Source organism: Oncorhynchus kisutch, linkage group LG27 (genome assembly GCF_002021735.2).
Source record: "Oncorhynchus kisutch isolate 150728-3 linkage group LG27, Okis_V2, whole genome shotgun sequence".
NCBI lineage: Eukaryota > Metazoa > Chordata > Actinopteri > Salmoniformes > Salmonidae > Oncorhynchus > Oncorhynchus kisutch.
This window is the reverse complement of record NC_034200.2, coordinates 14,300,000-14,315,310: the sequence shown is the minus strand read 5'-3', so window position 1 is coordinate 14,315,310 and position 15,311 is coordinate 14,300,000. Positions and strand designations below refer to the sequence as shown.

Genomic DNA, 15,311 nt, shown 5'->3' with positions numbered 1-15,311 from the left:
AATGATTCCTATCTGAAAACTGTTCTGAATATTGTTCATGTGTAGATTGGTGCCTCAATGCAAAGGTATGTTGCATAAGTTCTGCCAAAAGCTCCAAAAATGCCTGTCTCTGTATGCTGCTGATCCTTTGTGTACTTTGGATGGATTTCATTTTGTTTTGGGGTTGTGTTCAGCTGTGAAGGCCATGTTTATTGCATGTACTGGTTTGATTACCATCCTCGTTTAACAAGTCGTCTGTTTCATTGACCAACCCAATCATTGGAATCATATTTAGGTTCCAAAGGAGAGCATGAACGAATCTGGATCACCATCATCATCCAGTACCCATTGTTCCCCTCCATATTGCTTCTGTTCCACTTCCATCACAACTGAGGATTTTAAAGAGAACGTTTTGCCTACTTGTTAATGAATCTCCGCGTGTTCGTCTTTTTCTAGCCTTGCCTGCTAGCTTTGAACAAAAGCTGAAGAACCAGCAGGCCAAGGAAGGGGAGAGTGTCACTCTCTGCTCTGTGTTATCCAAACCTGGGGCCAAGGTTCAGTGGACAAAAGGCACTGAGCATCTCAAAGCTGGAGACAAATATGAGATGAAACAAAAAGATGCCTCCTGCGAGCTTCAGATAAAGCATCTGAATGTTGAGGACAGTGGGGAGTACTCCTGTGAGTGTGGAGACCAGAGGACCACAGCGACTATAAACGTCAATGGTATGGATACATAGTCTTGGTCAATGGGAATGTTGGGAAGTTAGTGTTTACAGGGGCTCAGTAAGTAAAAAATGATATATGTAATGTTATGTGTTGGTAGAATTATTTTGTTATGTTATCGTAAATACAGTATAATTGCATATGTAATCCAATGGTTTGTCAGCATTACCTGTGACCTTCAAACACAAGCTGGAGAGCCAGGAGGCTGAGGAGGGGGGCAGTGTTACCCTGCACTGTGAGCTCTCTAAACCTGGAGTCCCTGTGGAATGGAGGAAGGGAACACAGGTGCTGAAATCTGGAGAAAAGTACCAGCTGAAGCAGAAAGAATCTGTGAGTGAACTCCTGATCAGCAAAGCACTACCAGAGGACAGTGGAGACTACAGCTGTGTGTGTGGAGACCAGAAGACTACAGCCAGCCTCGAGATTAAGGGTAGGAGGCAGATTGGTGTCATTGAATAGCTACTGTATGTTCAGCTGAAGTTGTTCTGTACTGTCTTTTCACTGCTGTTATCAAGTTTCAAGTGTGATTCAGTAGATTCTTTTCAAGAAGTTGGTTTGGTATAACGGCTTTGATTGTGTTGAGTAGTTGTCATCGTGGCTTTGTTTAATTTTGTATGTTTTATGATTCAGTGTCAGCAGCAAGTTCTGCATGTTCTGAAAACCCAGTGCTTAAGCTTAGAAGTATTCCCAGTCATTTTTCTTTATCTGTCTCTGTTCTGTTGATCTTTGTGTCTTTGTAGTCTTGTGTGTCTTCATTGTGCTGATCAAGTTGTTAGTCTTTGTTAGTGATCATTCTGTCTCTGTTTCTGTGTTTCGATTCATTATTCAAGTACCTGCTTTTTAAACTGTGCCATTCTCATGGTTTTGGAGGATGCACTCATGTCTGATTGCCTCGTATCATTGGTTAGGCATATTGTTTTTCAATGTATTTTATATGGTTTATTTTGAATCCCCAGCCCAACCTGTGACCTTCAAACAAAAGCTAGGGAGCCAGGAGGCTGAGGAGGGGGGCAGTGTTACCCTGCACTGTGAGCTCTCTAAACCTGGAGTCCCTGTGGAATGGAGGAAGGGAACACAGGTGCTGAAATCTGGAGAAAAGTACCAGCTGAAGGAGAAAGAATCTGTGAGTGAACTCCTTATCAGCAAAGTAGTACCAGAGGACAGTGGAGACTACAGCTGTGTGTGTGGAGACCAGAAGACTACAGCCAGCCTCGAGATTAAGGGTAGGAGGAAGACATGTTATTAACTATTTATCATACTGTATATGCAAACCTGTTGTGCTTTCATCCCTGCGATGCCCTGTTACTATTGTATGCAATGTTTCAAATGGAAGTTCAGTGTATTGTCAAGCAAAATGTTTAAATTTTTTATACGTATGGGTGTCCAGCAATTGTTGATTATGATGTTCATTTATTGGTTGACATTGGCATGTTTTAGGAAATGTTATGTCTGTTACGTATGTCGTTAGATGAATGAGACCAAAGCGCAGCGTTGAAAGTGTTCATGATTTTTAATACTGAACTCCGACAAAACAACAAAATACAAAACCGAACGTAAAGTTCTGCAGGGCTAGACAGTAACTATGCAAAAACAAGATCCCCACAATCAAAGGTGGGACAAAGGGCTGCCTAAGTAAGCTGATTGACCCTTTAAGGCCAACTGATCCCCAATCAGAGACAACGATAGACAGCTGCCTCTGATTGAGAACCATACCCGACCAACAAAGAAATAGAAAAACTAGAATGCCCACCCAAATCACACCCCGACCTAACCAAATAGAGAAATAAAAAGGCTCTCTAAGGTCAGGGAGTGACAATGTCTGTCTTTTTGTTTGTATCTCTGGGTCTTTGTGCCTGTGGGTAGTCTGTTTCAGTGTTGTCTGTGTGTTTTTGTCTATATTGGTTTGAGTCGTGGTGTTACAGATTGGTTGTTTCTATAATTAGTTTGTATTTGTATTGCTTTGTCCCCTGCTCCTTTGTGGGTGTTCCATTGACTATGCTACAGTGATTTTAGTTGTTTTTTAAATAGTTTAATTCAAAACTAACCACCTAATGGTTCGGTTCCACAGCCCAACCTGTGACCTTCAAACACAAGCTGGAGAGCCAGGAGGCTGAGGAGGGGGGCAGTGTTACCCTGCACTGTGAGCTCTCTAAACCTGGAGTCCCTGTGGAATGGAGGAAGGGAACACAGGTGCTGAAGTCTGGAGAAAAGTACCAGCTGAAGCATAACGAATCTGTGAGTGAACTCCTGATCAGCAAAGTACTACCAGAGGACAGTGGAGACTACAGCTGTGTGTGTGGAGACCAGAAGACTACAGCCAGCCTCGAGATTAAGGGTAGGAGGCAGATTGGTGTCATTGAATAGCTACTGTATGTTCAGCTGAAGTTGTTCTGTACTGTCTTTTCACTGCTGTTATCAAGTTTCAAGTGTGATTCATTAGATTATTTTCAAGAAGTTGGTTTTGGTATAACGGCTTTGATTGTGTTGATTAGTTGTCATCATGGCTTAAGGATCGGCGTCCCGTCAACGGGACAGTTGTAAATCATTCAGCGCATTATGTCAAGATCGCAGATGTTAGAGAAACAACAAATGTTGGTACATATAAGTGTCTTATAATGGCTGAAAGCTTACATTCTTGTTAATATAACTGCACAGTCCAATTTACAGTAGCTATTACTGCGGAAAAATGCCATGCTATTGTTTGAGGAGAGCTCCTAACAACAAAACACTTTTTTCACCGTGATAGGTTTGATACATTCACCTATGAAGGTGAAATGTGTACTTACATTCTGAAATCTTGCTCTGATTTATCCTCCAAAGGGTCACAGAGATAACATGAAGTTTTGTTAGATAAAATCATTTTTCATATCCTAAAAAGGTCCATATAGCATGCATGATTGATTTTGTATTTCCAATCCTTCAATTTGCAAAGAAAGGAATCTGTGAAAATCTCACCCTAAACGTTGTTTCAACTAGTTAAATCATGTTCTTATGTATTCCTCAGAGTTCCTAGAAGGTAACAAGACTTCACTATATCATTAGGGGTGTAGTATATCCTATAGGACACCATATTTGGTCAGAGAGCGATGCCTTCACGGCGCGCCAATGACGCGGGCGGTCATCACTTGAACGACTGTATCTTTGTCAAATAAGCACCAATCGGGGTCAAACAAAGCTAGATAGATAGCCAATGATCTGGGTTTTATGGGAGTGTCCTGAAACCATGTATATGTCGTAAAATGTAGCTACTAACCTTGTACGACAGCATGCCTTTTCATTTATTCAGAGTTATGAAGTTATGAATACTGGTTGTTTTGCAAATGTTGACAAACTTAGAATATGGCTACTAATACTAAATCAAAGTCCAAGTAAACAGATTTGACGATTTTCTTGCAGAGAAATGTAATATGAATGCGAATGTCTCCTTAATGATTTGCCCAAATGTAGATGGGGACTTCACACTAAAAGTCTTGTAGTTCACTCATACTTCAAGTTATCTATCTGAAACTTTTCACATACACTGCTGCCATCTTGTGGACACTTTCGGAATTACGACCAGAGTGATGGCTAGAACTGTGACCTTTCTCTTGCATTTCAAAGATGGTGGTAGAAAAAGATGAGTTGTTTTTTTCTTTGTATTTTGTTCTATCAGATCTATTGTGTTATATTCTCCTACATTCAATTCACTTTTACACAAACATCAAAATGTTTATTTTCAAATGGTACCAAGATAATGTATATCCTTGCTTTAGGGCCTGAGCTACAGGCAGTTAGATTTGGGTATGTCATCTGGGCGAAAATTGCAAAAAATGGGGCTATCCCTGAGAATAATTTTGTATATCTTATGATTCAGTGTCAGCAGCAAGTTCTGCAAGTTCTGAAAACCCAGTGCTTAAACCTCTAGTGACTCCCAAACCCGCATGCGGGAGTGTAATCATCGCCTGAAACTAATTAGCATAACGCAACGGACATAAATATCCCTAGAAAATATTCCTATTCATGAAAATCACAAATGAAATATATTGAGACACAGCTTAGCCCTTTGTTAATCATCCTGTCATCTCAGATTTTCAAAATATGCTTTACCGCCAACGCTAGACAAGCATTTGTGTAAGTTTATTGATAGCCTAGCATAGCATTATGCCTTGCTAGCAGCAGGCAACCTTGTCACGGAAATCAGAAAAGCAATCAAATTAAATTGTTTACCTTTGATGAACTTCGGATGTTTTCACTCACGAGACTCCCAGGTAGATAGCCAAAGTTCATTTTTTCCCAAAAGATAATTTTTGTAGGCGAAACAGCTCCGTTTGTTCTTCACGTTTGGCTGAGAAATCGGCCGGAAATTGCAGTCACCACAACGGCGAAAATTATTCCAAATTAGCTCCATAATATCGACAGAAACATGGCAAACATTGTTTAGAATCCATCCTCAAGGTGTTTTTCTAATATCTATTCGATAATATATCCGTCGGGACAATTTGTTTTTCACTAGGACCGATTGTAGTAATGGCTACCTCTGTATTTTACGCGAGAATCTCTCACGGAGCCACCATGTGACCACTTACGCAATGTGGCCGCCTACGGCTATTTTTCAACAGAAATGCGTAAAACTACGTCACAATGCTGTAGACACCTTGGGGAATACGTAGAAAGCGTAATCTCGTTGATGGTACATTCACAGCCGAATAGGGAGTCATTGGAACGCAGCGCTTTCAAAACCTGGGGCACTTCCGGATTGCATTTTTCTCAGGTTTTTGCCTGCAACATCAGTTCTGTTATACTCACAGACAATATCTTTACAGTTTTGGAAACATTAGAGTGTTTTCTATCGAAAGCTGTCAATTATATACATATTCTAGCATCTTTTCCTGACAAAATATCCCGTTTAAAACGGGAACGTTTTTTTTCTCCAAAAATGAAAATACTGCCCCCTAGCACCAAGAGGTTTTTAAGCTTAGAAGTATTCCCAGCCATTTTTCTTTAACTGTCGCTGTGTGTTATCTGTTTCTGTTCAGTTGATCTTTGTGTCTTTGTAGTCTTGTGTGTCTTCATTGTGCTGATCAAGTTGTTAGTCTTTGTTAGTGATCATTCTGTCTCTGTTTCTGTGTTTCGGGTTCATTATTCAAGTACCTGCTTTTTAAACTGTGCCTTTTCATGGTTTTGGAGGATGCATTCATGTCTGATTGCCTCGTATCATTGGTTAGGCATATTGTTTTTCAATGTATTCTATATGGTTTATTTTGAATCCCCAGCCCAACCTGTTACATTCAAACAAAAGCTAGGGAGCCAGGAGGCTGAGGAGGGGGGCAATGTTACCCTGCACTGTGAGCTCTCTAAACCTGGAGTCCCTGTGGAATGGAGGAAGGGAACACAGGTGCTGAAGTCTGGAGAAAAGTACCAGCTGAAGCAGAAGGAATCTGTGAGTGAACTCCTGATCAGCAAAGTAGTACCAGAGGACAGTGGAAACTACAGCTGTATATGTGGAGACCAGAAGACTACAGCCAGTCTCAAGATTAAGGGTAGGAGGAAGACATGTTATTAACTATTTATCATACTGTATATGCAAAGCTGTTGTGCTTTCATCCCTGCGATGCCCTGTTACTATTGTATGCAATGTTTCAAATGGAAGTTCAGTGTCAAGCAAAATGTTTACATTTTTTATACGTATGGGTGTCCAGCAATTGTTGATTATGATGTTCATTTATTGGTTGACTTTGGCATGTTTTAGGAAATGTTATGTCTGTTACGTCCGTCGTTAGATGAATGAGACCAAAGCGCAGCGTGGAAAGTGTTCATAATTTTTAATACTGAACTCCGACAAAACAACAAAATACAAAACCGAACGTAAAGTTCTGCAGGGCTAGACAGTAACTATGCAAAAACAAGATCCCACAATCAAAGGTGGGAAAAAGGGCTGCCTAAGTATGATCCCCAATCAGAGACAACGATAGACAGCTGCCTCTGCTTGAGAACCATACCCGACCAACAAAGAAATAGAAAAAATAGAATTCCCACCCAACTCACACCCCGACCTAACCAAAGAGAGAAATAAAAAGGCTCTCTAAGGTCAGGGCGTGACAGTACTCCTCCCAAAGGTGCGGACTCCGGCCGCAAAACCTGATTCCATGGGGGAGCGTCCGATTGGGCATCTATCCATGGATCATGGATCATCACTGGAGGCTTCGGGCCATGGATCATCACTGCAGGCTCTGGGCCATGGATCATCACTGGAGGCTTCAAGCCATGGATCATCACTGGAGGCTTCAAGCCATGGATCATCACTGGAGGCTTTGTGCGTGGAGCAGGCACAAGACGTACCAGGCTTGAGACATGCACTGGAGGCCGGGTGCATGGAGCTGGCACAGGATATACTGGACCGTGGAGGAGCACTGAAGGTCTGGAGAGCAGAGCTGGCATAACCCGTCCTGGCTGGAGGCTCACTTTAGCCCGGCAAGTGCGGGGAGCTGGCACAGGACGCACTGGGCTGTGTAGGCGCATTGGCGACACAGTGCATAGAGCCGGCGCAGGAATATCCTGGACCGAGGAGGCGTTCTGGAGACCAGGAGCGCTGAGCCAGCACAACCCATCCTGGCTGAATGCCCACTCTAGCACGGCAAATGCGGGGAGCTGGCCCAGAGCGCACCGGGCTGTGGATGCGTACCGAAGACACAGTATGTGTAACCGCAAAGCATGGTGCCTGAAGGGTCACACGCTCCTCAAAGCGACTGTCTTGCTCCAGACTCCAACCCCTCCAAACTCTTTCGTCCCTCTCCACTGCCAACCACTCCTCGCTCAAACGGTCCAAGAATTCCTCCTCGGTCTCGGACTCACCCCTCAGCACCGACGCCCACGTCATCTGACCCCCCCCCACACACATTTTTTGGGGGGGCTGCCTCTCGGGTTTCTGTCGTGTCCTCTCCTCCTGACCACGCTGCTTGGTCAGTTTGTGGTGGGAACTTCTGTTATGTTCGTCGTTAGATGAATGAGACCAAAGCGCAGCGTGGAAAATGTTCATGAATTTTAATACTGAACTCCGACAAAACAACAAAATACAAAACCGAACGTAAAGTTCTACAGGGCTAGACAGCATCTATGCAAAAACAAGATCCCACAATCAAAGGTGGGAAAAAGGGCTGCCTAAGTATGATCCCCAATCAGAGACAACGATAGACAGCTGCCTCTGATTGAGAACCATACCCGGCCAACAAAGAAATAGAAAAACTAGAATGCCCACCCAAATCACACCCCGACCTAACCAAATAGAGAAATAAAAAGGCTCTCTAAGGTCAGGGCGTGACCATGTCTGTCTTTTTGTTTGTATCTCTGGGTTGTATCTTTGTGTCTGTGGGTAGTCTGTTTCAGTGTTGTCTGTGTGTTTTTGTCTATATTGGTTTGAGTCATGGTGTTACAGATTGGTTGTTCCTATAATTAGTTTGTATTTGTATTGCTTTGTCCCCTGCTCCTTTGTGGGTGTTCCATTGACTATGCTACAGTGATTTTAGTTGTTTTTTAAATAGTTTAATTCAAAACTAACCACCTAATGGTTCGGTTCCACAGCCCAACTTGTGACCTTCAAACACAAGCTGGAGAGCCAGGAGGCTGAGGAGGGGGGCAGTGTTACCCTGCACTGTGAGCTCTCTAAACCTGGAGTCCCTGTGGAATGGAGGAAGGGAACACAGGTGCTGAAGTCTGGAGAAAAGTACCAGCTGAAGCAGAACGAATCTGTGAGTGAACTCCTGATCAGCAAAGTACTACCAGAGGACAGTGGAGACTACAGCTGTGTGTGTGGAGACCAGAAGACTACAGCCAGTCTCAAAATTAAGGGTAAGAGAAATTGATATATTCAGAAGTGCCTTTGTCACTTCATGAGTTTTAATTGAATATCACAAAAATGTTCTTATGTTCACAGGTGTAACCTTTCTTGTACTGTACTGAATGTTGTCTTCAAATTCATTCATTTGTTTCTGTCATTTTATATGTGTTCTGAAATGGAAGAATGGTGAAGTAGATAACATTTTACAAAAATAAGGACAGATACTCAGGAAAATGCTCCGATGACATGATTTACCGTTCATTTAATGAGCAAGCGACTGTTATCTCTATGTATTCTTCCTCAAGGTCAATTCATATGGGATGATATATGGGTCAACTTGAATCCCATCATATTGCGAAAAGCTTTCCACCATCATAGCCCTAAAAGGTGAATGTTAAGCCAGCTGTATTCTTAGTAGACTTGCAGTTATATGGTTTGCTTTGCCGTTCAAAGTTGGATGTTTTATCATAGCTGTGAAGCCCCCAGCTACCCCAGTTTCCCCCAAACAAGAGCCTCCAAAGCAGGATACCAAACTGGAAGAAGGTCGGGAGGGGAGTGGACATGGAGAACGGTTTGGTTGTCTGCTTTCACTTGCCATATGTGCAGTTTGTCTTGCTGCTTGGTCCTGATGATGATGTTGATAGTCTTCGACGTCCTTTTACAGTGAGTGCATATGTCACTATGCTGCAAGTTTCTTGTGGTTTGTTTGTGCCACTGTTTGTTGAGCTGAAAAAGGAATTTTGAAGCTTTGAAGCCTGCTGTTCCTGCTGCCGCCAAACCAGAACCCCAGAAGGAGACAGTTGAAAAGACAAATATTTCTGGTTACTTGTTGAAGAATGTTTAGTTATTGAGGTGTTTTGTAATAGTCTCTAAACATGCAGCCCTATTGCTCCTGCCATGCCCAAAACGGAGCCTCAGAAGGAGACAGTAGAGAAGAAGACCATGGTAGAAGCCTCTGGTAGAAAAATATGAGCTCCACTATTTATACAAAAGTATGTTGACACACCTTCAAATGAGTGGATTTGGCTATTTCAAATACACCCTTTTCGGACACATGTATAAAATCGAGCACACATCCATGCAATCTCCATAGACAAACCTTGGTATTAGAATGACCTTACTGAAGAGCTCAATGACTTTCAACGTGGCACAGTCATAGGATGCCACCTTTCCAACAAGTCAGTTCGTCAAATTTCTGCCCTGCTAGAGCTGCCCGGGTCAACTGTAAGGGCTGTTATTGTGAAGTGGAAACATCTAGGAGCAACAACAACTCAGCTGCGAAGTGGTACAGTAGGCCACACAAGCTCACAGACCGGGACCCCCGAGTGCTTCCTTTGGAAGCAATGTCAGCACCAGAACTGTTAGTCGGGAGCTTCGTGAAATGGGTTTCCATAGCCGAGCAGGGCTCTTTTTCATGGTTCGGGTGAGGCCCCTTAGTTCCAATGAAGGGAAATCTTAACACTACAGCATGCAATGACATTCTAGATGATTCTGTGCTTCCAACTTTGTGGCAACAGTTTGCGGAAGGCCCTTTCCTGTTTCAGCATGACAATGCCCACATACACAAGGGAGGTGCATACAAAAATGGTTTGTGGAGATCGGTATGGAAGAACTTGACTGGCCAGCACAGAGCCCTGACATCAACCCAATCGAACGCCTTTGGGATGAATTGGAAAGCCGACTGCGAGCCAGGCCTAGTCGCCCAACATCGGTGCCCGACCTCACTAATGCCCTTGTGGCTGAATGGAAGTAAGTCCCTGCAGCAATGTTCCAACATCTGGTGTAAAGCCTTGCCAGAAGAGTGGAGGCTGTTATAGCAGCAAAGGGGGGACCAACTCCATATTAATGCCCATGATTTTGGAATGAGATGTTCGACGAGCAGGTGTCCACATACTTTTTACTTTTGATCATGTCGTGTGTCTCTTGTCCGTTGAGCTCATAGCTCATGCATGTCACAGCAATTTCAATACTGTATTCTGGTGTTTCTGTATGTTATGTGTTTTTGAATCTGGTGGATATTGTCAGTCAGATAGGAACTGCTGCTCGTTGGCCTATCTGTTCAAGCGGACATCGTTTGTGGCTTCAGCACGGTGTGGCTTATTTGTGGGGTCTGTGCGTCATCTTGTGATCCTCTTGGTATATGTCACGTGAGTGTTTTCTTTACTTGACATATACCAATATGTTTTTTCTTGGTCTGATTCATTTTCCCTCGATTTGAATGGGGGTGTTTGTTTAAGAAAATCGTTTTGCTATAAAAGCAGATAACGCAATGAATCATGTGACAGCATAAACAGGAATTTATATTGCGTCATACAGTGGAGGCTGGTGGGGGGAGCAATAGGAGGACGGGCTCATTCTAATGGCTGGAATGGAGTCAAACATGTGGTTTCCATTGTATGACACATTTTGGGGTCTCTGCATAATCTTGTAGTCGTGTTAGTGTGTCCAGTAATCTTATTTGGTTTAATCTTTGTCCCTCACTTGCAGTGTAGGCAATTTTTTGGTAGTCTGTGTCACTGGTTTCTCTCTTTGAGTACTGTTGTATGACACGTTTATGTTCATGTTCTCATGCTTTTTGTTTAGCATTCTGCTTACTAGACAGATAAGGAAGTTAAATCATAGTCATTTTGGTATTTTGCCATAGCTGTGAAGCCTGCTGCTACTGCTGTCCCCAAACTGTAGCCCCAGAAGGAGGAGACAGTAGAAAAGAAGACAGCTCGTGTTCCTACCAGGTCCATCTTTTTTCTCTAGTGGGTCTGTTGAGCTCATACCTTTTTAGTCTTGTCGGTCTGTTGAGCTCACATCTTTTTTCTCTAGTGGGTCTGTTGAGCTCATACCTTTTTAGTCTAGTTGGTCTGTTGAGCTCATACCTTTTTTTCTAGTGTGTCTGTTGAGCTCATACCTTTTTTTCTAGTGTCTCTGTTGAGCTCATACCTTTTTTTCTAGTGTGTCTGTTGAGCTCATACCTTTTTTTCTAGTGTGTCTGTTGAGCTCATACCTTTTTTTTTCTAGTGTGTCTGTTGAGCTCATACCTTTTTTTTTCTAGTGTGTCTGTTGAGCTGTGACAAAAAAATACAGATCTGTTGCCTGTTGAGCTCATAATCTACCTGTGCATTGTGTCACATTTACATAGGATCTGGTGCTCTTAGGCCAATCTTTTCAGGCAAACATAATACACTGTTTTATCATTGTGGCTCATTTTCTAGGTCTTTGCTTCATTTTGTGGTCTTGTCCAGGTGTTGAAGTTAAGTTAAGGCTACCCCCCGAATTCGCCATTGGAGAGGTGTGTACACGTGAGGGACACGTGAGGGGTATAGAGAAGCGTGGGGACACACTCTCCCAAAGGAAAGGGGTAATGTAGCGACCTCAAAGGATATATTCATATTTTTAAATGTGTGTATATATATTTTTTTTAAATATATGTCTCTGAGCGATGTTTTATCGATTCCCAGGATAATTTCACGTGTATCTGAGCTATTGCCGTTCAAGCACGTAGAAATTCGACCAGTATGACGTAGCACTACAATAAAACTGCTTTCACCACACTGGAAGTTAATAGAAATACGACTTTGAGATCGCGAAAACGTCTATCATACATGTTAGATTTCAATACTGGCCAATGTCATAATGCAGGAGGTTGTCTTCTCTCGAACGAGCCATTGATCATCATTTCTCTGATATTCCTGCATCGAGAGATGTAAATTTAACAGATGGTCCACCACATGTCTGCCTCTTCAGTCCAGGGTGCATTTCATGGTGTCGTTGCATGGCCGTTGTGAATGTCATGCTCCACTCTGCGACACATCATCCTGCTCGTTGAACACGGTGAAATTGTAGACTCCTAAATTGATAGTGCAATTTTACAACTAGCTACTTCACATGCTGATATTTACTTTGGTATTATTGTGTGTAGCTACATTTGCTTGCTAGCTAGCTAGCCAGCCCATGAAGAGAGCATTGCATTGTTGGTTGTATAGTCGACTTGAGCTGCAACAGATTCCACAATGATTTTCACATGTTGCTATTATAACGACAAAATAAAACAATGGTTCACAACAACAACAAAAAATCACATATTACTGTTATTTAACATTGTAAAATGTAAAAATTAGTGGTTTTGGGTGGATTTTTCCTTTAACCCAACACCTAGTGACCTCCTCAAGGAGTTTGACCTCTTGGCGTAACGGTTAAGGTATAGGTTTGACGGTCGCTGGACCTGAGTTCGAGTCGAGGCTACACCCAAATTCACTGCAGTATGTAGGGGAATGTGGGTTAAGTTGAGCCAGAGGATTAAGTTAAGTTACCCCTTTTCATGATGCTTGTATCTAAACCAAAGTAAATCATTTTAAGATGGTTCTATATATCAGTTGGGGTCTCTTTAAGCTTCAATATGAGGTCTTAAATCGAACATGGAAGTGGATCCTTGTAGCTGTGTGGGCTAATATAGTCAAAATGTTTGCCTTGGGGTTAAGTTGAGCCATTGGTTGAGCCAATGGCAAGTTGAGCAAATTGTGTTTTCTTCCCAGGATGAATACACGGCATTATCGCTGGGATATGAGGTAACAACAGGGCTTCTGCTGTAGCCTATAGTTTGTATCTGTCAACAAGTGCATTGTTCATAATGAGCGGGCAGAATTAGTTGAATTTGGGCCGTGTTTGCTCATGTGCATTTCTAAATGCAAAAACTATTAAACTCGTACTGTATCTGTAATAGTTCCTATTCATTCCATCCTTCAGTCTACAAAGTACACTCTTTATTGAAAATATATTCTGTTGAATTTGGCACATTGCTACAAGTATTGTTTTAACTGGATTATTTGCGATGCTTCTAAATGATAGTCGATAGAAAGGAGCCTACACTGACGGTTGCCATGTGAATAGGTAAGATGTGGACATTGCCATGTGAATAGGTAAGATGTGGACATTGCCATGTGAATAGGTAAGATGTGGACATTGCCATGTGAATAGGTAAGATGTGGACATTGCCATGTGAATAGGTAAGATGTGGACATTGCCATGCGAATAGGTAAGATGTGGACATTGCCATGCGAATAGGTAAGATGTGGACATTGCCATGCGAATAGGTAAGATGTGGACATTGCCATGCGAATAGGTAAGATGTGGACATTGCCATGTGAATAGGTAAGATGTGGACATTGCCATGTGAATAGGTAAGATGTGGACATTGCCATGTGAATAGGTAAGATGTGGACATTGCCATGTGAATAGGTAAGATCTGTGGACATTGCCATGTGAATAGGTAAGATCTGTGGACATTGCCATGTGAATAGGTAAGATCCGTGGACATTGCCATGTTGCCATGTGAATAGGTAAGATCCGTGGACGTTGCCATGTGAATAGGTAAGATGTGGACGTTGCCATGTGAATAGGTAAGATCCGTGGACATTGCCATGTGAATAGGTAAGATCCGTGGACATTGCCATGTGAATAGGTAAGATCCGTGGACATTGCCATGTTGCCATGTGAATAGGTAAGATCCGTGGACATTGCCATGTTGCCATGTGAATAGGTAAGATCCGTGGACATTGCCATGTTGGCATGTGAATAGGTAAGATGTGGACATTGGGCTTTGTTCGATTCCATCTGGTTCGCTCAAGTGCGCAATTTTAAAGTTATGTTATAATGAATAGATATTCAATTTGATTTGTCATGTTTGTAGTTGTGGAGACACCAGTTGCTCCTGGCACCCCAAAAAAAACCAGAGACTGAAAAGGAAACGGTGGTAAAAGCTTGTGGTAGGAAAGGACAAGCTTTCTGTTTCAGTAGCTTGCAGTTGTGGTGTATTACAATTTTTTTCTTGCCCTTAAATGGGAAGCAGGAAGTAGGTCTTTATTTTGTTGTCTTTTCAAATAAAATGTTTTTGTCACATGCTACATAAACCACATGAGTAGACTAACAGTGAAATGCTTACTTACGGGTCCTTTTCCAACAACGCAGAGCTAAACAAAGATAAAAATAAAAACAGAAATAGTGTCAATAAATACACAGTGAATAACGAGTAAAAAATAAGATGGCGATATACAGGGAATACCAGTCCTGAGTTGAAGTGCAGGGCGACAAGGTAATTGAGGTAACTATGTACATACGGTATATTGTAGGTAGGGGTAAAGTGAGGTAAATTACTAGACAACAGGATAGATTTAGCTTTGTTGTCTATTGTTGACCTTGCAGGAGTGTACTTGTTGTAGATTCTTTGTAGCTTGGTGATGATATTCCAATGGAATTCTGCATACAAAATGTCAAATTTAGTCAGAGACCAGGATTCTTCATGCAGTGCTGTGCACAAATCATCTTGGTTATGTGTAAACCCATAGTTCAAATCTCACTTTCAAGGTGGTGGTGGTGGTGGTGGTGTTGGTAGGTCACACAGCAAATCCTTTTTACAGCTGCTGGTCTGGACGGACGGACACCAAGCAGAGGAGAGTGCATATATAAATGGTCCTTGAAAGTGTTCACCATACATAGACATCGTTCCATTGGGAACTTCTTCTCCATATTGTTTAGCAATATCTCTTATTGAGGCATTGTAACAGTGAATGCAGTCTGCAGATACTTTTTAACCCTTTCATTTCTCAGCTCTCCCAGTCATATTCAAACAAGATCTGCAGAGTCAGGAGGCTGAAGAGGGGGGCAGTGTTACCCTGCACTGTGAGCTCTCTAAACCTGGGGTCCCCGTGGAATGGAGGAAGGGAACACAGGTGCTGAAGTCTGGAGAAAAGTACCAGATGAAGCAGAAAGATTGCCGTGTGGACCTCCAAGTCTGTGATTTGAAACC

At 42.4% G+C, this 15,311-nt stretch overlaps 1 protein-coding gene across 14 annotated transcripts in view; it reads left to right on the top strand.

Moving 5' to 3' along the window:
• obscnb (obscurin, cytoskeletal calmodulin and titin-interacting RhoGEF b) overlaps positions 1-15,311 on the top strand; it is a 102,590-nt gene that overhangs the window by 46,319 nt on the left and 40,960 nt on the right. For 10 of the 14 annotated variants that reach the window (XM_031806454.1, XM_031806443.1, XM_031806447.1 and 7 more), the window contains 7 exons: positions 436-702; positions 866-1,132; positions 1,659-1,925; positions 2,771-3,037; positions 5,955-6,221; positions 8,260-8,526; positions 15,113-15,311. The exon at positions 15,113-15,311 is cut by the window's right edge and continues 68 nt beyond it. In XM_031806454.1, the coding sequence (XP_031662314.1) occupies positions 436-702; positions 866-1,132; positions 1,659-1,925; positions 2,771-3,037; positions 5,955-6,221; positions 8,260-8,526; positions 15,113-15,311 (1,801 nt within the window). The remainder of the gene's footprint in view (positions 1-435; positions 703-865; positions 1,133-1,658; positions 1,926-2,770; positions 3,038-5,954; positions 6,222-8,259; positions 8,527-15,112) is intronic. The other 4 variants (XM_031806452.1, XM_031806449.1, XM_031806444.1 and 1 more) reach the window with 3 other exon arrangements.